Here is a 23,198-nt window from a genome sequence, read left to right as displayed (position 1 = left end):
AAAAGAAATAGTTGAATAAAGCTGTATCATCACTTACAATTCTGAAACTCCCAGTGTCTTGCAAGTTGATGTCACACAAGAAAAAAAAAAATCATTTGGTCTCCCATTTTTTGTTGACCTTTCCCCACTGGTGCTGTAGCAGAAAGAAATTGTGCTTTCATTCTATGCAAATTGCTTGGCTGCTAAACTCTAAAATCTGAAAATTATAGTAGTTGCACAATATTTTTCAAGGGTCCTCTCTTGATAATTGCTTCTGACCAGAAAACTAAATACAGGAGAATGAAATTGCAATGAAGACTTTTTTTTTCTTTTTTTCTTTGTTCGCAGTTGCAGAATGATTTTATTGAAAACCAGAGTTGCTGTTTCTGAGATAAGAATCTGACCAGAGGTCCTTAGCATCTGTCTTTACAGTTCCAGGTTAAACTTTTTTTTTTACTTACTAAGATAATGTCTACAGTCAGAAAAAGGCTGAAAATTTCACAGATATATTTGCATATTTAATGTATTTATTTCTGAAAAATATTACATGTTAAATATTATTTGAAATTTTTTTCTTATCTTGAGATAAGCTTTAAAACTGCTCTGAACTGATACTTCATGGTCAATGGATTGCAAGTATTTCATATGCCATTTTTAACCATCTATTGAATTAAAGGAAAAGGCTAGAAAATAGAAAGAAGAATCTCTATGCTGATTTTTCTGATAAAGCTGATTTTTATACTGATTTTTATATGGTCCTTGATATTCCTAAACAATGCACCCAACTGAGAACAGTGCTTTACTTGATCTCTTTTGTGTTTTTTCCTTCTCATTCCTGTAGGTATTAACTTTAATTTCCTTTTTCTCTGTATTTCATTAATTTCCATAGGTTTCTTCTAAGCAGAATTATAAAAAGTCTCAATGTGTTCTCCTTTCAATGAGTTCCAGACAAGTAATCAAGGTTAAATAAACAAAGTACATGTAGAACACCCAAATCAATTAAAAAATGGAAGAATTGATTTTTTTTTAATTTTAAATCTGCTCATTGATTTTGCTCACAGAAAACAAAATCAATACAATAGAAGTATACAGGCTTCGAAGTTTGATAATATATCAGTACAGTAAAGAGAACAAAGCCCCTACTGTATCATAAATTCCTCTACTTGGAACTATTTACAAGTGGAAAAAAGTAGTAGACCAGTTTTGAAGGAATAAACACGAAGCAGGAGCTAATTCAGGCATAAATGCATAACAATCAGGAGATAAAAAGATTTTTTCAGCATTATCATTTATACAGTTGAAAAGCCGTATCATGAAGGAGAGTGAGTGATAACGTACACTTCAGTTACAAATATAATATGGCTTCCTCACTCAGTTATAGTAGCTTTACATCAGAAAATTGTAGGGGCTGAAGTTATGCTTTATTCATAAGAAAAGGAGCTTTTAGAAAAATTATTAATACTTAAAAATCCTCTATTGTTGTTCCTTAAAATGAAGTACAGAAAAGAATAAATTCTTTAGGAGAAAATATTCAGAAATTCCTTTCTCTAAATCATAAGCTGATATTCTATATAATGTAATATCCAAATATACATATATATAAAATATAAAAATTGGCATATGTATATAAACTGGAGTTGGGGTATAGTCTCTATTTGATGTATATAGCTTAATAGTGACTGCAGAGTCACAGGTCTGCCTTACATGTGGTTTGGATATTGGCAATTGCATAATCCTTGGCACAATTTTCTAGTCTAGTGGGCTCTAGCCAATGAACTGACTTGTGTCTGACAACCAAATGTTATGTGTATACCTGTGAATGACTTGATTTCCCTGTTTGCTGGTAGAGTCATTTAGTGTTTTGGTTTCTTCTCTGTGTCTACCCCAATTTCTTTGTAGAGACATTTTTCTCAGCAAAAGCTGAAGACCCAAGACTGCTTTGCCTAATTGCTCTCCCCCACTTTGTCTCAGGTCCCCAAGTAATACAGACTTCCAAATATGAAAACTATGTTTGGATTTCCAGAAATTCAGTCCTGAGGTATAATTTTTTTCTTTGTTTATCTAGCACATCATCAGGGTTGTTCTTTTTTTTTTTTCAGCAAACCACAAAAAGCAGATTCTCCTGGATGGCATGCTAAGGCACATGAAAATCAACAAGGTGGTTGGTGACAGCCAGCATGGCTTCACTAAGGGGAAATCCTGCCTGACCATTTGGTGGCCTTCTATGATGGGGCTACAGAACTGATGGACAGGGGTAGAGCAGTTGATGTCATCTACCTAGACTTGTGCAAAGCGTTTGACACTGTCCCTCACAACATCCTTGTCTCTAAATTGAAGCGACATCAATTTGATGGATGGACCACTCAGTGGATAAAGAACTGGCTGGATGGCCGCACACAGAGTTGTCGTCAATGGCTCAATGTCCGGCTGGAGACCAGTAACGAGTGGTGTCCCTCAGGGATCAGTGTTGGGACTGGTCTTGTTTAACATCTCTGTCGCTGACATGGACAGTGGGAGTGAGTGCGCCCTCAGCAGATTTGCTGATGACACCAAGCTGTGTGGTTCAGTTGATACGCTGGAGGGAAGGAATGCCATCCAGAGGGACCTTGACATGCTTGTGAGGTGCGCTGATGCCAACCTCGTGAAGTTTAACCATGCCAAGTGCAAGGTCCTACACCTGGGTCAGAGCAATCCCAGGCACAGCTATAGGTTGGGCAGGGAAGAGATTCAGATAAGCCCTGTGGAGAAGGACTTGGGGGTGTTGGTTGATGAGAAAATGAACATGAGCTGGCAGTGTGCGCTTGCAGAACAGAAAGCCAACCGCATCCTGGGCTGCATCAAAAGGAGCGTGACCAGCAGGTCGAAGGAGGGGATCCTGCCCCTCTACTCTGCTCTTGTGAGATCCCATGTGGAGTATTGTGTGCAGTTCTGGTGTCCTCAACATAAAAAGGACATGGAACTGTTGGAACAAGTCCAGAGAAGGGTCACGAGGATGATCAGGGGACTGGAGCACCTCCCGTATGAAGACAGGCTGAGGAAGTTGGGGCTGTTCAGCCTGGAGAAGAGAAGGCTGCGTGGAGACCTCACAGCAGCCTTCCAGTATCTGAAGAGGGCCTATAGGGATGCTGGAGAGAGACTTTTCATTAGAGACTGTAGTGACAGGACAAGGGGCAATGGGTTAAAACTTAAACAGGAGAAGTTTCGGTTGGATATAAGAAGGAAATTCTTTCCTGTTAGGGTGGTGAGGCACTGGAATGGGTTGCCCAAGGAGGTTGTGAATGCTCCATCCCTGGCAGTGTCCAAGGCCAGGTTGGACGAGGCCTTGGGTGATACGATTTAGCATAAGGTGTCCCTGCCCGTGGCAGGGGGGTTGGAACTAGATGATCTTAAGGTCCTTTCCCTAACGATTCTATGATTCTATGAAATACGTCCTTAACTCAAACACTGAAAATTCAGTCTTGTTCACACTCATCTCCGAGTTACTAATTGAAGCAATCATCTAATCAAATTTCAGCCCTTTCAAAGATGGTACAAAGCAGAAAACTGTAAGTTTTTTCATCCTATTCATATTCTTAAATTAGATGGTATTTGATCCTGTTCCTCCACTTATAATCATTCTGCTTAACAAACCTTTCTCACATACCATTTGTTTTTTTGGTTTGGATTCTGGAATCTGTTTAATCTCTCTCCCAGTGTATCCAAAATGTAACTTGAATCTTTTGTTTTCAGGGGATTTAAAAATGATTTATCATGGTTTTTCTTTTTCTTTTCTTTTCTTCTTTTTTTTTTTTTTTTTTTAATAGCTTTGCTTTCAAGGTCCACTTAGTTCTGCAGTAACCCTGTCCCCTAGGAATCAATTTCTTAACATGAGAGCAAAGAGAGTTCATATACTTTGTGATCCAACATCCCTTAGAGTTGGAGTTTCATTTCATTAATAATTCACTTACGAGCACATACATTCATTTTACATGAGTCCTCAATGTGGCCAGGGTACTGTGTAGTCTGCACTGTATCCACCTATAAAAAATACAAAAATATATGTCTGCTTACAGGGATGTGAGTAGATTTCGGCTAACCTAATCCTGTATCTCAGATATTTTAGCAAGTAAAAAGATTCCTCTTCTCTCCCTTTGGTCCAAACAGACTCCATAAAGGAACTATTTGGCAGCAAAAAGTGTAAGAATAGTATTACATATTGCTTAAGAAAAATAATTAATTAAGTACACTATGTCCAGGAACAGGATGGTTTTAAATCATAGAGAAATTGTAGTGATTTAGGTATTCCTGCTTTTCTTACCTGCAGTTACTACAGACAGAGGAAAAAATAGTATGTTTTGGGTATCAGTGACAAGCATAACTTTTCTCCATGGAGTGATGGGATAAATAGTGTGGTAAATCGTTAATGATATCAAACAGTTATAAGAAGCAAAGAATAGGGATTTTATATGAAAACAAACAGGAAACTCTTCTTCCCCCTCATCCACCTCACACACAGCCCCCGAAAGAAGGGAGTGAGTGAGCCAGATTTTGATGGCAACATACAATATACAGTGATAATTCTATGAACATCTAAGTTATTCGAAATGCCAGGTATCAACCATTGCACTTCAAGGTGAACATAAAGGAAATGGAGATCTATAGGAAAACACGTTTCCTTTGAATCACTTTGTTCAATACGTTTATGAACAGAACAAAACACTGAAGAGACATGCACTTCTAATAAACAGTGAAGGTTTCTGTCCAATATATTCTTAAAAAAAAGCTCTTAAAATAGCATTCAGAAATGGGTCATCTACACAAAAAATATTAACCCATTGTGTGTCAGTTATGTAACGTTTGGTTGCTTTCACCAATCTTTTCAGTTTTTCCAGTGTTTCTGAATTATTAATAATTATATGTTTAGTTCACATCACTCACTACTAAGTCCTTATTTTCCAATGTTTTAATGAATCACTTCTAATCTATTACACATATTCAAAGTTAAAACCAAATTATACAAATGTAGGATAGCAATGTCAAGCATCTCTACAAAGCAGCTTTTGCTCTCTGAACATAATCCATAAAAGACTCCCAAATGTCCTCAAATAAGTAACGTCTGTTCCTCAGTCTAAATATGATCTTCTTACAGGAAGCCATCTGGGCTTCCTGTAAGCAAAACATTCTGCTTTAGTTGCAGAAGAAATATATTTACACCACAGTAAAATCCTTCATCATCATCATCAATCCAATTACATGCGAATCTCTTTGTTCAGTTTCCACTGTCTTAGCTTGACTAAACAGCAAAAACACACAATGAGCCAAAAAACAATATATAGAAATATAGGTAACACATTTACTTGTCTATCTAACTTGATTGATCAATCTCTCTACCTATTATTTAAGTACATTGAGTACCTCAAACTTGTTAACTTCAACAGCTATTCAAATTCATAGCAAATGTAAGCTTTGCTAATTTTTAGGGGAATGCATTCACTCCAACAGTAGACTTGTCCAGCATGCAATAAACAGGGATCTACTAACATGTATTTTAAATATCTTTCTCCAAGACAGATACATCTGTGAGCATTTGGTGCATTCATATGATATTTCTGAAGTCCAATAGGTTCATAAATGTAACAGATTTTTACTATAATTAGAGCTTTCTTCTATGACAGAAACTCACGCTATTATTTCAGTTAACAAATCAAATCATAAATCAATGCAAAATAAAAGCTAAACAAGAAAATTACCTGACACGTACTAGACAAAGTGTTGGATCTTTTTATCAAAAATGTAATATATTATATCCTCACAAATTCAAATAATCATGGTGGTCTAAGTGTGTCTGTGTATTTTACCTGCTGGTGCAGTATAAAAAAGGAAGGATAAAAGTGCAATTTATTGTGCCTTTCTACATCGCATCTTAACAGGCAAGAGAGTTTGTACCACTTCCCAATCTTAGGCATACACTGCGCAGTCACAGAGAGTAAACTGATGGAGGACCTTGTGTCTGCATTGCAAGTGCCACACACCATGTGGTACCCTGAAGACAATACTGGAAGGAAGACAATGCATCAGAAGTGTTAGTGGTGCACTAAAATATGTACAGCAAGACTCCAAGTATGGACTCGACTTCAAACCCAAATAAACCCTTCCTGTGCTCTGTATCATTAATGTAGATGCATCATATATAATGATTAATTAAAAAATCGGAAAATTATCTTTTTTCATTGACTATGTTTCTGTGAAATGAATTGCTGTTTTCCCCACTTTTCTATGGCAGCTGAAAAAATCTTACTAATTTCCAGAAAATACATATGACTGGTTTTCCTCTTCCTATTTCCTGGCATGGAAATGCACATATACCAAAGAGTTAAATGAAGAACTGAGAGTCACTACCTCAGTTTTCATGAGCAAGATGCTTGCAGCTCTTCACTAATCCAGTCCATAACACTGAAATGCAGGCCTGAAAGTTTTATTACATACTGAGTCCATTTTCTGTTTATCATAGGCATAATTTCACATATTTCCTTGATAGATTACATTTTTCTTGTATGAATATTTCAATGGGAAATCTGTTCCATAATTTCAATGTTGCACTATATTAAAATTATAATAATAATCCCAAGTTTATTCATAGGTATTCATATTTGTTTCTTCTTTTTCATTAACTTATATATACATTGCTATTGGGAAGTGAAATTTTAGTACTAGTGATATATATTTGTTATTATACACAATTAACTTTCATCAAATGAGAGTCAGACTTTGAGTATAGACGATCACAGCCACAACATATTGCTAAAAACTCAGAATGACTGACTTCTGCGAGCACCCTTATATTAATTTTTTTTGCCACTCATCTCTATTTCTTCTTAGCACTAAATTTGTATCTGTAAATACATTATGATTGCAACATATATCATATATTGATCTGACTGATGTGTGTGTATTACTAAAAATTTGAGACAAGTTGCTGCGACATTCAATATGCCTTAAACAGAACTGAAGGGCACAACATGCTCATTTTTGCCCACTACAGCAAATCCCAGATAAAAATATATCTCCTATAGATTTCCTGTTACTTTCCACAAGATGCTTCTAATCTATTTTTAAACTCATTTTACAGACACAACTTCATTTTCAGTTTGTCACAGAAATCAAAATAAGGCATGAGGAATTGTAGGAAGTGTATTGAATACATTGTGTTTGAATATACATGTTGAATAATGAATATTAATTCTCATATTCTTAAACAAAATAAAATTAATCATCAAATAAAATGTTCAATAAAACAGTTTTATGCTGTGCCATTTGTACAATATTTGTAAATCATTAAAGGCCATATATAGGATAAAAATATAGGTAAACTGAAATTAATTAAAAGTTTGTCTGAAAAAGAAATTAGTGAGGACTGAGATCACAGAGATGCATAGATTTTAGTCATTAGAATTCCAGTAACAAGCAGGCATGGTCTAATATAAGAAAACCTATCCATAATCCTGATAAAAAATAAAATAAAATTAAAGAAATAAGCTTAAAAGGGTAAAACACCTGGAGGTAGTACAGGGTTTAAGATGAGTGTAGTCTCATTTAACCTTACTTAAATTCAATTTGGCATATTCTTAACTACTTTGTGTCAGCTGGGTCTAGTTTTACAACTTAATTATGATTGCTGCTGACTCCTGAATGTTAGGTAAAAGGTAAATCAAGTCCATCAAAACTTGATACCAAAACCAGAAAAATACATAAATTATCATTTTTAACCCATCATTACAAGCATAAAATTTATAAGATAAACATGTATCATTCACTACCTTTACAAACTCTCTGTTTTATTGCTTTCCTGCTTACATTATGCCTATGAATGAATTTTAAACATTTAGGCATCTGGCAAATCCTGACACTTCCTATTATTAGGATATTAGCATTGAATTATGTTCACAGTCATGCTTTGCAGTAATGTGGTGATGCATTAACCACTGTCTCACAAAGACAGTGGTTACACATGGAAAGACTGTGTCCGTGCCACTCCCCTGAAATTCATGCATTCATCCCCACAAACTAAAGAATTTATACCTCAGAATTCAAAAAATCACCCATACTTAACCGTTAAGAAATCAGTTCTTTCTAAAAAAAAAATACAAAAAACAAACCCTAATGTAAATTTATCATGAGCATATACCTTCTGCTACCTATAGTTAGGAATGAAAACCAAAATATAATATCTCATCAAATATAAATATATCTCATTTAACTCTCTCATCCCCATCATAATAAGAACTGTGAAAATAAATATATTACATATTTAATGTTGTCTGCTACAATGCCTTGCAATTCCTGAAGCAAAGAACTGTCTTCAATACAATCCACTATAATGATATTATTGTTCTATTTTCAATACATATGTGTTTACTTATTTCAGATAGTTCAGAAATACAATTTGCTAATAGGTTTTTGAAGGCACAGAGTGGAATAACGTAAGATTAATCTACCTAAAAGAAGTCTCAATAATATAGTCTTCCATATGTCTTGCATATTATTTCCATAATACATTTATTAAAATTCTGTCACTTACGTTACTGAACTAATGCATTAAGAAGCACTCTAATGCGTAATTTTATCTATTCAAGTTATTACAGCCTTCAGACAGCAACACTCCGGACTGAGTAATACTGCCATGTCAAGAAAAAAAAGGCTCACAAAAACAGTACAACAAGTACTGATATCCTTAGATGCCTCTGATGCTTCAAATCTCACATGGCGAGTTTTATGCTGCTCTTTAAACAGCTTACAGAACGTAACTTGAGCTTGGTGTAGATAATTCTAGTAATAATTTCATCCATCATTAAGAAACCAAGGTGTGAAAAGTCTGTCCCATGTTTATTTTTTTACTTTACTTTCTTCCTTTTCTTAGAAGTACAGGAACATACTGGAAAGAAAATAACTATAATTTCTTTTTCTAAACTGATGAAATTCCATTTCAAAACTAGCAAGATATTTTTACATCACCTCATATCTCCAGAAGGTTGAAACATTTTCTGTAATTTCTAGACTGAAAATACAGTGGTATATTAATTGCTATTATATCAACATTATTCATTAATACTTTTTTTGCTGGCATTTACTCAAAATATTTTTATGAAGAGCAATCAAATCTCCTCTCAATATTTACTTTCTCAAGGCTCTGAGGTACATGTAGCATACATGAACGGCATAAAGCCTTCAGGGCAGGGTTATAAGGTATGCCCATGAATGAGTTCATGTACTACTGCAATCTTCAGCTGGGTGTACTAAAGTAAAAGAATTCCAGAATTACCGCAGTATAACAGGCAGTGGTTCAAAAAGTGATTCAAAGGAGGTTCAAGTATTCATGCCTTGAGGATAGTAACAGCTTGAGCCATCCAATTTCAGCCTGACACAGCATGTCTCTCAAGAGCCTTATGTCTGCATAAGTCAACTCCTAAAGAATTCCTGTGAAGTACTTAAGTTTGAATTAGTCAGCTCTTTCACAGCTAACTTTATATTCCATGGTTATTAAATAGATCTTTCTGAATCTCAAAATGTAATTAGAAATTCTTATAATTCAGCTAAATTCTTCCTCAAAATTGTTGACCAGGATTTTCAGATGAAGTCTTATAAATAACTCCTCAAATCACATGAATATGTCCATTTTTTTCACAGCAGCACACAACCTGATTCATCTTTACTTTGCAGAAACAAGTTTGCCTGTGTCACACTGCTGCTCATAGTAACTCTACCTGATTCATTAAATTATCCTCTACTGCTTCCATATCACGATTTCATAACCAAATTTACAGCTTGTCTTGTTCTCGCTATTGTATTTTGAGGAGTAAAGGTTCATTTTAATTGCTACAGTCTAAGGAGTTTCCTGGTCCTTTGTCTGCTACAGTCTAATTCTCACACAAACTCATGATGTTTATCATATTTATTTCATGATCAAGTTTCAATACTATATTTGCACTCTATGCACAAGCAAAGTATAAAGCAAAATCAGTCTTAAGACTCATGCTTGACTTGATTAACTTTCCTTCTATTTACCCTTATCTTTGCGACAACACCAACTGTCCTCTCATTTTAGTGAATTTCTTACATATTTTGTAATTCCTCTAGTAATTATCATCTTCCTCTGGTGCCCAGGTGGCACGGTATCAACTGCTTGCTGAAGTCCAAAGAGAGAAATTACTAAATTTTCTTTATCTAGCAAATTTATTATCTTTTCAAAGGAAGGTATCAGATTGCTTTGCACTAACTGCTTTCAGTAAAGCCATTTTCAACTTCTGTTTTTATCCCATTTTCCTGCTTCCTTTCTGTCAGCAACCTTTTTATTTTTCATATAAATTCTGCTCTACTTTGACAAAAATTGGTCACCCTTGTAGACCTTTATCCCTTCTTTTTTCACCTTCATCCCTACTTAAAAACAAATACTGTACTTTTTATTCTCTGACAAAACAGCACCATTTCTGTCCTAACAGATTCATTGACAGGAAGACATGGGATGCTTTGTTTTATATCACCCACAATTCTGTGGTGATGTTTATCCATTCCTCCTTGACTTACATGTATCAGAATTCAAGTTTTGCTTTTATCTCAGGTACTTCCAGCTTTTGCCTCCTATGTACAATATTATCACCTTTGTTTTAGACCAAGGCAAAGTTTTACTTTCATTTCTGTATCACAGCTATGTTAACTTTCACCTCTAAATGTAATAATTGCCCTGCTTCTCTCTCACTCTTGTTTTGTTAATATAGCTCAATAAAGTTTTCTTTTAATTATCCCTTTAGTGTCTATCTCAGTTAACATTTGTCAAACCTTTACCCCTATACTGACCATAACCCCATAATGTACTTCTCTTTGATTCTCTCCTCCTTTCTCCCTTTTCTCATTCCTAATTTTTCTGATCATGTAATTTATTCCATTAAAAAAGAAAAAAAAATAGACACCGCAGAATTAACACCTGTGTATTTGATCCTCTGAAAGGGCATTTGATATATCATTCCTCTGAGACTTATGTATGAAAATTATTTCTGTGTCACCTTCCTCTACAATCACTGTCCATACCAAGTACTGAAGGCCAATGCGGAACAGAATAAACCATAGAGTCAGAAAAAGAAATGTACTCTTCCAAGACCTAGAATTAATATGCCTAGGGACAGAACATCTCTATTTTTTGCAGTGATCCTTTGTCACTTCAGTCACAGTATTACACTGATTTATAATTTTTCCAGGCATCATCCCCACTCACCAAACAAGAAAGAAAGAAAAATTGGCAAGACTTCAGTGCCCAATGTATAGAAAAACTGAGGTGAATGACACATATGTGTTTTTTTAATGCAGCTTTGTCTTTTAATGGCATTAATAACCGTTTTATTTTAAAGAAGACTTTTTAGATCATTGCCTAATTTACAATCTGCATGGAATGGTATATGCCAGTTAAATTTGTTGCTTACCCCATTTGCAACTGCAAAGCCAAAGGGGACCTCAGAGAAATGCTTTTGACAGAAGTATTATGCATGGATTTAAAAGCTTTATAGGTATATTTAAAACAGACTGCTATGATGTGGCAGAAATAGCAAGCTGATACATTTACCGCTTACTTTGCAATGTGAACTATTACTTTTCATCTCATGGGCACAACAGATTTCATAGGAATTCTTTACACTTCAGCCTTTCGGAGACATGAGGCCAGTAATCCCTGTTCAATATAGACCCTCCTTCTATACTTGGGGGTATAACAGGCTTCAGGGGCTTCTCTTGCCCCACTATCCCATGCCTGCCCTTGCTTCAGGGGGGCTAACAAGAGATTACCTATAGAGGAGAACAAAGGTAAAAATGCTGCATAGAGGAGCAGAGACTGCCTGAGCAGCAGGAAACCCACTGTTTTTTCCTGGGTGGATTATTCCTGGTCTCCAGATGTCAGACAGCAAAGTGGATTATGCCAAAGGCACAGTAAGACTCTAAAGGTAGAGTCCCCTCAGAACAGCCAAAGCTAAAGTAAACTAAAAGAAAAAGTTACGGAACGAAGTGAGGGGGAGAGATGTAGGTGGGGTCTGGGTTTAACTGCTTCATACAGGATCTGTAGGCAGGAGATGGCTAGGGCAGACTCACCAACCTTTATATCAAATTCCAAAGTACAATTACGTATCACTCTCACCCCAGAAATCTCACTGATCAGGGCAACTTCCCGATTTGTAGAGATGTTGTAGTAATAAAAGGAGAAAAATAGTAATTAATCAAGACCACTAAGAAAATAAAATATTAGAAGACAAAAGTAAGCACTGCTACCAGTCTATCACCAGTTTGAAAAAAAATGTCAAGAGCAGAGTCAGGCTGTATCTTTTAAATAGGCATAAGCTAAATCTAATATTTGAATAGATTACAGAAAGCATGCAAATTCATAAAACAACATTATTTAAAGGTGAGTGTTGCTCAGTAGATGAAAACTGAAATTAGCTTTCCTGAGTCCCTCTTCAGTGTACCTCCAAGTTGTAGTCAAATGGTTTATAAGATTTATAAATTCTCAGTTACTCTCATCTACATATTCATTTAAGTTACATAATGGAAGCATCATAATGACAAGATAAGTTTATAAAGAATATGGTGATCCTTAGATACTATGTTATATGTATGCAAAACACTATGGAAAATATACTGACAGTGTAAAGCTGTTTGCATTGTCAATTGTTCACTTTCTTAAAATTAAGTTTGAAACCAGAGGGGTTTTTATATGTATGTGTTGCCTTTCAAAGGAAATATAAATTCCATGCTTCAAAATAAGTTGCAACTTTTTAAGTCTTTTATCAATGACTAATATTGTGTTTCATAACAAGTAAGAGCTTTTGTCATAGTCTGTCTTATGAGGACAGCGTGGTAGATTATTTTAATTAAAGTCTGGTAAATTATCAAAAGGATTTTACATTCTACAAGTAATTGCTTTTTCTTCTCTATTCACTTTTGTTAATGGAAACAGAGAAAGTTGTTTTTATCTTTAATACATGATGCAGAATACAGAACAAAATTGAAAGAAAAATAAGCAGTTAATTAAGTGACCTTTAATTTCTTGGGCATCCTTTTACATTAAACCCAAAATGACCAAAATTAAGCTAGATTTGACAGTAGTTATATATGTGCAATTAAGTTATGTGTCGAAATCAGGCTGCTGTATTAACAGTACACACCTGAAAGTAGCTGAACAATGGACTGCAATGAAAGTTTGTTGTGGTTTAAGTCCAGCTGTAAATCAGACCATGCAGCCTCTGTCTCACTCCTCCCATTCCCCCCAACCCTGCTCCTGGAGGGATGGGGAGGAGAATTGAAAAAATGTAGCTCCCTCGGGTTGAGATAAGAACAGTTTAGTAACTAAGGTATAACACAAATCACTATTGCTACCACCAATAATAATAATGATAAGGGAAATAACAAGGGAAGAGAATACAGTTGCTCACCACCTGCCGACCGATGCCCAGCCTGACCAAGCAGTGATCTAGACCTTCAGGGTAACCTTCTCTCCAAGGAGAAAAATGACTGCTACTGCTGAACCCAGGACAGTAGCAGTAGCCTCTCTGGCTAGTTTGGGTCAGGTGTCCTTTCACTGCTGTCTCCCAGCTTCCCATCCTCCCTGGCAGAGCATGAAACTCGCAAAGTCCTTGGTCAGAGTAAACATGACATAGCAACAACTAAAAACATCGGTGTTATCAGTGCTGTTCCCAGTCCGAAAGTCAAAACCACAGCACTGCACCAGCTACTAAGAAGGAGAAAAATGACTGCTACTGCTGAACCCAGGACAAAGTTACATTGAAAGTTGCATTGAAATATTTGTGAGATCAGTTAAATTACCTCACATTAGATTGTACTCTGGCAATTCAAACATAGCATATTTCACATGCTTACAAATATTAGGTGACCACTAATCCTTTTGCTCATAAAATCCTCAACACAGATTAGTTTATGTACAGAAGTGGTACATGGGAATATGAATTAATACTATATATTATTTTGGTTTAAGGTTTGGGGTTGAGAGGCTTTTTTTCTCCTTTTTCATCATCAAAAAAAAAAAGCACCTTTTTCAGTGAAATAGCGAAATGCTTATTTTAGGACTCAAAATCTGTCTTAAGTGTGTCTCCACTTCTTTTGTATTGAATTAAATCTAGTATGCAGTGTGTGCTTAGAGTGTGAAAAGACTTTCTCTACCAAGGTAAGTTACAGAAGCAAAAGGAAAAGGGCAGTAAGAAGAACCCTGGTGTCTCCTTGTCAGTATCTGCACAGACTGTGGGTACCACACCAGCATAACTTTCTTTGTGGATAGTGGGCACTACTCTTAACACCAAGAAAGTGTTTCTGCATATTATCTCTCTTTTGCGTTAAAGGAATCCACAATAGCATCAAGTCTGGTGCCACATCAAAATGGAGCAGAAGAGAAGTATACACTGAACATACACTACACAGCTACTGGGATGAACAGGAATTTCATCATGAGCAATTATATCTGCTCAAGTAGGAAGAGTCATTTTCAATAAACTCCTTGCCCCCATCGCCTTCTTTTAAGGTCAGTCTTTATAAAAAATGTCTTTCTGGATGTTTGTTATCATTCAAGATTAAAACAAACAGGCCAGGTCACTTTTCTCAGTCTTGACGCAAGAAGTGCAGCAGGAACCTATGGAACTGGGAGAGAGTGCAGCCTCTGAAATAAGCCTTATCTCAAATTTCCTTGCTACTTTTTATGTCTGTTGATATGAAGGAGGAGAAAACTGCATTCTTTGTAAGAGTGACCAGGTCTTGGAGCAAAGACACACAATCAGAGGTGAAACATGGTTACAAAATATATTCTAAAAATGGCTTAATTAGAGGGCTTCAGCCATGTACGTGGCAAGGAGTTACTATGACCCTATTAAAGAGATGGATAACACGTAAAAAATCTGGCACAGCTATCTCATTATTTCTTTTAAAGCAAAGTATCAAGAAATGTTTATAAATCCTGATCTGACCAAAAAAAAAAAAAATCCTGATTTTATTCCTAATATATAATATGTGTTACTGAAATTAATCTGAATTAAAAAATGTTCTCATTTCTGAGCACCAACATAATCCCGAAGAACATATTTTATTTCAGTTTCATCATTCCAGATTTTACTTAGGTTCTCACAATATAACTGGGTTTCACGAAAGCCTGTTATGATTCAAAACTATGGAGAGATAATTAAACCAGAAGAATTATGCTCCTCACAGTGTGTTTTACATTTACTAAGTCAGTGTTTGCCCTTGTGCTTTTAAGGAGGGGAAAGAAGAAAAACAACCAAAAACAAAAAACAAAAAAGGTGGTGCATCTTCAATGAGTGCAGACATTTTAGATATACTTGATTTACTCAATTTGTTTTAAGCTGAAGTGTGAACAGGAATCTCTGGCAAAACTGTCATCTTTAAAATATGGTGATATTTCATTTTCTCCCTTCTGCTCTATTTAGACTGCCTGGTACTGAAATGCTTCCAGCAACCACTGTGTGCAATTTTTCAGAGCTGTCACTTCCTAGAAAATCTGCTTAAGCAAAATACTTATGTTGTTAGAAAACATAGCAAACATATAAAATGCTTTCTATACGCCATTGCAGAACAACCAGTACTGAAGCATGCAATACATGAAGAACATGCAAAAATCTGGAAGTTGAGTTTTATAGACTCTTTTAAATCCATAAAGCTGGTAAACCCACAATTAGTATCCAATGGCAGCTAGAATTAGCTCACTTTTTTTGACTTAGATATTTTTTTCTGCACAATAATTGTATCAACCCAATACAATCAAATAACAACCAAATGTTATTTCCAAAGAAACCACTCCAGGTCAATAAAACTAAACAGAACACTTCACTTGAAGGACAATAAAATAGACTATAATAATTTTTAACCTTCTCTAGTATACATACTCTTTTGGCTGACTGAAATGGACTACACTGACAAAAGTTAAGGTCTTTACCTAGGATACAGATTATACCTTGCAGAAAGGAAAAAGAAACGCAAACTTTTCAAGAGTGAAATTCTGGATGTTAAGAATTTTTACAGAGGACAAACTGCAAAATGGTATTGGTTGTTACAGGTCATTATTATTTTTTAGTTCCTTATTTTTTTTCTAAGATTTTTCTGATTTTATGAATTTAATTTCTGCACAACTATACAAAAATCTTATTAATCTTTGAAGGTTACACATGAAGAATATTTTATTACTGTAGTTACTTCACTGCTTTAGAAAGCCTGTCATGTTACACGAAAGTCAGTGATTCTTACTGTGTACAGTTCAACTCCCAATACTCTGATGGCCTGTTAACACCAAATATGTCATCCTTTAACACTGCAGAATCAATATACTGGAATGTCATGGTACCCTGATGGGCCACAAAGCCTCTGTATACATTTATTAGACAAAGATTTTATATTACTTCAGAGAAGAAATGTGACAAGTTAAAATCAATTTCAAGTTTCTTACTAAGAAGGAAACAGTCCTAGGTAAGTAAAAGATTTATCTTTTCTTTTTTTTTTCCAAGTTTCCCTCAGTCAAACATAGGAACTAAATAAATAATGTTAAAGTCATTTAGAAATCCTGTTCTGAACAGGGACACTATTATGTGCACATTGTTATAAATTCTACTCCTCATTTTCAAGCTTTTTTTTTTTTAACAGTTCTTTCCTAACCAGATCATCACCTACTCGAGCTTTGCTGGGGTCTCCTTTCAGGAAAGGATAAGAAAAATACAAATATAACCTAATATAAATATTTTAGTATAATCAAACACCATTATCCCAAAGCCTAGGTACAAAAAACTCTCTAAATGTTACTTGATCCATTTCTCACAAGATCATTTAAGTATTGGGATTACTAAAAGGAAGAGCAGGCAATTTCTTACATTTTAAAAAATGCTTCTGTATACTCCAAAGAACTTGAGATAAAGTTCTTGACATTTCTGACAACACTGGGAATCTGCAGGTGAGACAAAATCCAGCAGTGTTTTTTCATAATTAATTCTTAAAAATACGGATTCTTAAAAACATGGGAATGGATAAGCACAATCTTGACCAATCTGATACACCTTGGATGTTTAATAAAAAAAGCATTATAAAAAAAACAAACCCTGCAGCTGACAGAACAAAGAGTACCCTCTTTTCTTAATCTCTGTATTTCAAATCTATGCCCATTTGACTATTTTATTTCCCAGAATCTTTCATATCTCTCAGACCTCATTAAAAAAAAAACAAAACAAAACAAACAAAAACAAAACAAAAAGAGAGTATAGGCCTCAAATTGAACATTTGAGCTTCATTACTCTACTAATTCTTAGTGAACTAAGGTGATGTATCACAAAACTCTTTACTGACTGCAAAAGAACTAGTCCATGAACAACTTCTGTAAATACTGAACCAATAAAGTCAGATATATCCCAGAGAGAAACACAACAAAGATAAATATTTCTGTAGGAAGAAAGTTCTAAACCTACATTGGCTTGATTACCTTCTAGACCAACAGAAAAGTTTTCTGTTACTGTCTTCATGGTATTTTTAACTTAAAAAAAAAAATAATATGAACCTCATGGGTCGACTTTTGTACTTTCTCTACACAGGTTCAGATTTCAATTTGTAACTGATATACAATTCTTCTGGACAACTCTTTCTTTTTTTTTCCTTAGTGCTATTTAAACCACTTGATGCAATCATTTCTTGTGTGACACCAAGCATGTTACTTCCCAAGCCACTATCCTCTATACCCTGCCATTTCTAAACAATTGTTACACACCTCCACTGCAAAGCTCAATATTACTTAGAAAGACAAAATGCTCGTGCTCATCTGGAGGTGAATTTTCTAGCAACATACAGCATGTGTTGTGTCTCATCATAAAAATTTTAAAGTATTTTTGTTAAATTATTCTCATTCTGCTCATAAAAATAGTCCTACTGAATTAAATGGAAGTACTGATGTTACAGTTCCTACTGTATTGCCAAAAGCTAAACAATGTGGTTCAGCAGCTTGTGGCCTAGACTTCCAAAAGTCCTTCGAAAGCCTATATTAGTCATTAGCAAACTAAACCACATAAAGGTCGGCATCAATTCAAAATATTGACACAGCATTACACTAAAATCATGTAAGAAACATATATAACAAAGGTGTCACATGAGTTATCAAACTAACCACCTAGCGCATTAATAATCAGTCTAGTTTGCTATTTTAAGGGGTTTTGTCCTTAAGGAGCTTCCTACATATGGGATTACATATATAGGAAACTGTATAGAAGAGAGGATAGTTTCTTCTCAGTAATAAATGATACCTTTAAGAGTGAAAATAAAGAAGCACTTTACTGTACTCAAAAGAAGAAAAAGACACAATATGTTTCCATTAAGGTACACAAAATATTTAAATTCATAAAACAAATGCTTACAAATCCATATGAAAATCAGTTATTCTCTCAGCTAAATAGCAAATGCACAACATAGATTAGCATCTATAAATGAGTGATAAGCCAAAATTCAAACTTCATTCTTATGAGGCTTAGTTTTATATTAATTCACTACGATATGTTTCAGTATAGAGCAAACTGCTGTACAAATGTGGTTCTTCAACACTTTCATAAATATGACTCTTCAACGTATTTATGTATGTGAGAAAATAGTTACCAGTATTTAAGTTTGCAGGTAAAATAAACTGCATACAAAACATTTCAGATGAACTATCATTCAAGGTAGTAGCATAGACAGTGCTTCTCCCAGACCCCAGTTAACTCCACTTTTGTTGTGTTTTTTTTTTTATTTTCAGAAAATGTAAACTAAACCAGATAGCATCTCATGATATTCCTCTTTATACTGACATTGAATACTCAGATAGAATGATTTTGTGGAAGTCTGTCAACACAACTTCTAATGCTCCTATCATAACCTAAATTGAGGAGATTATCAGTAGGACTCCCCATTAATAAATTAGTGAATGTCAACAAAAAATACTGGCTCAAAAGATAATGCTGCCACTTTGGTCTGTAAAATCACTGCATTCTGTCTCAGAAGCTGTTTTCATACATGTGCTGGTCTCCTTTTCTCTCAATCAATGACATCACGAACAGATAAAGATTTGGAAAAAAAAACAACAAACACCAAAAAAAAACACCATAGCACAACAAAGAGAAGAGCAGGAGAGCTGAATATTGTTTCTACATGCTGCAGTAAAACCTGAAAATTTCAAACCATCTGGCCAATTTCCAGTAATGGATTTTAATTGTAAATCTAGTTGTGCAAATTGCATGCTGTGGAAGAAAATAAAAAGACTCCTGAAAATATTAATATCCACAAGTTTTCACGTTTTGCCTCTTGTGAAGCATTCAGCACACAAGATTTTCATTCTTGCTACTTCCCCTGAATGCTTCAATATTTTCTATGACATCTCTTATAAATTCTCTTAGCAGACATTGCTGTGCTTAGTTCTATGTCTCAGGAGAGCTAGGGTACTGTTGCCAATTAGAAATAAGCAAGTTGTTTAATTAACACACCCTCTTTATTAATGGTTTAACCCAAAGCTGGCAAAGAGTCTTTGTTGCAAACCACGAACAAAGAAAGGAGTACTAATTAAACATCCTGAAGCTTCTAACAGGGTAGTTTCTTTCACTACCCAAGGGATCCTTTGAACTGCTCAGAGGACCTCCAGAGCCTTCCAAGAGAGCTTAGAATTTCTTACAGCTGTCCCACTCACTCAGGAAAAAAAAAAAAACAACAAAACAAACAAAACCAAAAAGCAACCAAACAACAACAACACAAACAAGCAAACAAAAGTCTAAAGACTTTGACACTTCTGATGTTTTAGAGTTCTGTTTGTATATAGACATTCAAAGTCTGGACCAGACTAAAATGCAGCAGGCTTTGACTTAATAGCACAAACCTAAACTCAAACCTACAAAACTGTTTTCAAGTCAAACATGAATTCATCAGATCAGGATGGGCTGACATGCTCTAACTAAATTTGACAGTAAAATTCAAAGTGCTATGGAAGTTACTGTGAGCTACATATTAGCCATTTTACATGGGAACTAAACTGATGTGGAAGATAAAAGGTGATTCCCTGCACTGGGCACTAAGTACATAACAAAGGGGTAAACAGAGAGATCTGTTCTGCCACAAACTTGTTGACTTTATACTTTCTTTCAGACTTTCTGTGTGCATTTTATTATGCGTATATGATATATAAATTTTCTTAAAATCAATTGGCCAAGCTAAAAGGTAACAACTAGATATGGGTTTGAACTGAAGGCTTCTGATGCAAGGCAAAGAGTAGTTTCTCTGGAAATAGCTAGCACTGATCTTTGCTTCAGCTGTCCATCTTACCGCCCCCTCACAGATATCTCTTCCCACACCAGGAAAAGAAAGTGTGTTTACGAGGCAGCTGCTAATAGGTTCAGTTTACAGCCTGGTATAGAAGGTTACAGAGCACCAATTCTTTAATATTTGGACTTCATCTTGCACTGATCCAGTAACTGCTGCTCAGGAGTGACAAAGGGATAGATAAACACAGGTAGCAAGTGTCACAGACACACCCATGAATCAGACCTTTAAAGTGGAGTGAGTATAAAGCAACTGTAAATGTATTTTGTTTGGAGGAAGCGCAAGCAATATTGCAGTAATTTCGTCTCCCTTATACCAAAGGTACTTAGCCACTTTTAAACTTGAGACAGAGTCCAACAGTACAACAATAGAAGAAAATATGACCAGACTTCAGAAACCTGTTAGAGCTAGGGCTCAAAACACTGGCCATTCAGACTTCCTTCACCTACCTTCCATCTTACCTTAGTTATGTAATATTTCCCTAATATTTTCTATAGATTTATACATTTATTTCATTAGTAACCAGAAAGTTAAGAAAATATTTCTTTTCCTTCAGTATTTTATGAGACCAAACCCATGTACTTGCTTCTTCAGAACATGTGGTCAGTTTCAAGATTTTGTAATAATTCCAAGGAATTATTTTTTGGATTGAGACATATCCAAAATTCCATGGATCCATCTATCACCATTTCATTAACAACAACAGACTACTATTATATAGAAATGAGAATCAAATAAGTTTGCACCACAAAAATTGATCTACTGTATTTATTCAGCAATGGATCAGAATTTAGTTTATGAAATAGATTTAAAATATTTATTTTGTGAAACTTGTTTATAAATACATTAGGAAATGTATGTAGAAATACATATTCATTCTTTTATAGTTCTAGCATTTTGGAAAAACTGTCAATAAAGTCCATTGTAGTGTTTCAATTCAGTGTTTCTAGATTCAAAACTTTGCCACCTATGACTAAATACATTAGGACAAAACTCTAAGGAAACACGTAATTAAAAATACTGTCAACTGCGTTCAGTCATGGAATGCCTACAGACCTAAAACTATACCAAAATCCACTGAGCCAAAGATTTCACAATTTCTTATTCCGTGATTCAGTGGTAAGGATGTGAATGAACAAGGAGGGAAGAGCAAATAGAAGTGAATCAGGACAAGCTCTGGAACTCTAACAGGCAACTGGGCTCTGGCCAGAAGTCTGCACTTGCCTCTTTTTCCTTCCCAATGAACAGCTCCAGCATACTGAATTGCTTCTTCAACTAACAAAAAGAGGCAATTTTTACATTTGCACCTTGAAAATTCAAACTAACCCAGCTCCATAAGGAAAATTCCCTAAAATATAATCCTTCAGGCTGTGTTTCAAAATTATTTTTTTTAATGTGTAAAATACAATATATACACAGAAGATATTCACTGCCAGGTTTTCTTCAGTTTAGCCCTCTGTAGATGGGATACACAGGTGAGTGGTACAGCCCTCTGAAGTAAATATTTGTTTTTCCAGCTCTGAATATTATTTCTTTTCTGTTCTCTCATCCTAATAATTAACAGGGGTCTGGTCTAGCCTACAGCAGTTACATTTAAAGGGACTAATCACCCACTGCTCTTCACTGATTGTGGTGAGAATTGTCTTTATTTATCTGCCTGAAAAGCAAGTTTTTAATGGTTTGGCATAATACAACTTTATTACATTGACCTTTTTTGTGACATAATTTTGCAACTTTAATTTAATTTCTATTTCTCAATTAAATGACTTTTATTATGAATTTTACTTTATGTTCAAATTTAAAAAAAAAAAAAAACAAACCTGAAATCAGTAAATTATATCAATAAGGCAAATAAATTCCTGTTGCTATTTTTTCCCAGGATAGCTTTTCTTCTGATCTTTGAATGTTTTCTAGTGGCTGGCCACTTTAATTGAACTGTTCCCACTGATCTGCAAATATTACATTTTAATAAAAGTAGAGGGGTTATTCAATCAAATAAGAATAAGGATAAAAGTAATCAATCTAAACACTCATAAACGTGAGAAACAAGGTGGAAAAACGTAAATAAGTTTTAAAATTATAATTATGAAAAATATGAGGAAATCTTTGAGTATTTTAACCTGAAGAATCAAAATGTGTATTTTCATATTTTTTCTGAAGAAATCCTATATGTTTTATTTCAGTAGATAACGAACTATAAATCACAGAAGCATAGTAGCATTTACCAAACATAATAACAAAAAAGTACAGAACCACATTTATAAAGTAGATCTCATTTTGTATGTCAGACTAACACTATTTTGTAAGTCACATTTTATGCATCAAACTTGAAAATCAAGTATATTTAATGAGAAATGTTTCTACTGTTGAACTGAAAAATCAAAGCCATGTTTTCCAAAAAGGGGGCTTTTTAATTTTTTTTATTTATTTTAATTTTGAAAACTACTTTTCAAATACATGCACATGCGGATCAAGACCTTATTTTAGCAAAGGGTTCAGCTGAAGTATATGAGCTGTACTCTAGGATCTTGATCACATATGTAAATACCTACAAGACTGAGATCTCAACACAGTATTGTTCTCTTATACCTTTCTCTTTGTTTCCATAAGCAGCTTTGTTAGTCTCATCAGTCACATTTTTATCCTACTGCCATTTTTTTGCTCAAAAGAGTTGTAAAGAATAACAAAGGCTGACAATAGAATAATAATAAAGCAAAAATAGTGTGGAAACAAAATAGCAAAGTTCTGTCTTGTTCCCCTTTATCAGTAAAAACCCAAAGAATTTGCAAATTCATTAAGATCTCTCCCTGAAACCAACCAAAAAGTTTTGAAGAGCAGGAGATGAAAAATAATAATTAAAATATTATTTCTCCTCCAGA

General features: G+C 34.7%; 1 protein-coding gene across 8 annotated transcripts in view; it reads right to left on the bottom strand.

Annotated features, from left to right (window-relative positions):
- The window catches only part of PCDH7 (protocadherin 7), a 287,165-nt gene that overhangs the window by 227,686 nt on the left and 36,281 nt on the right, over positions 1-23,198 (bottom strand). For 4 of the 8 annotated variants that reach the window (XM_057417051.1, XM_057417052.1, XM_057417055.1 and 1 more), the window contains exon 2: positions 3,937-3,996. The exons of the other annotated variants lie outside the window; for them this stretch is intronic. In XM_057417051.1, coding sequence (XP_057273034.1) covers positions 3,937-3,996 — 60 coding nt within the window. The remainder of the gene's footprint in view (positions 1-3,936; positions 3,997-23,198) is intronic. 8 annotated transcript variants of the gene reach the window in all.

Source organism: Pezoporus wallicus, unplaced genomic scaffold (assembly GCF_028554395.1).
Source record: "Pezoporus wallicus isolate ANWC-B61680 ecotype Strahan unplaced genomic scaffold, APGP_CSIRO_Pwel_v1 contig_6468, whole genome shotgun sequence".
Lineage (NCBI taxonomy): Eukaryota > Metazoa > Chordata > Aves > Psittaciformes > Psittacidae > Pezoporus > Pezoporus wallicus.
The sequence above is the reverse complement of the archived record's forward strand: the minus strand, read 5'-3'. Positions and strand labels throughout refer to the sequence as shown.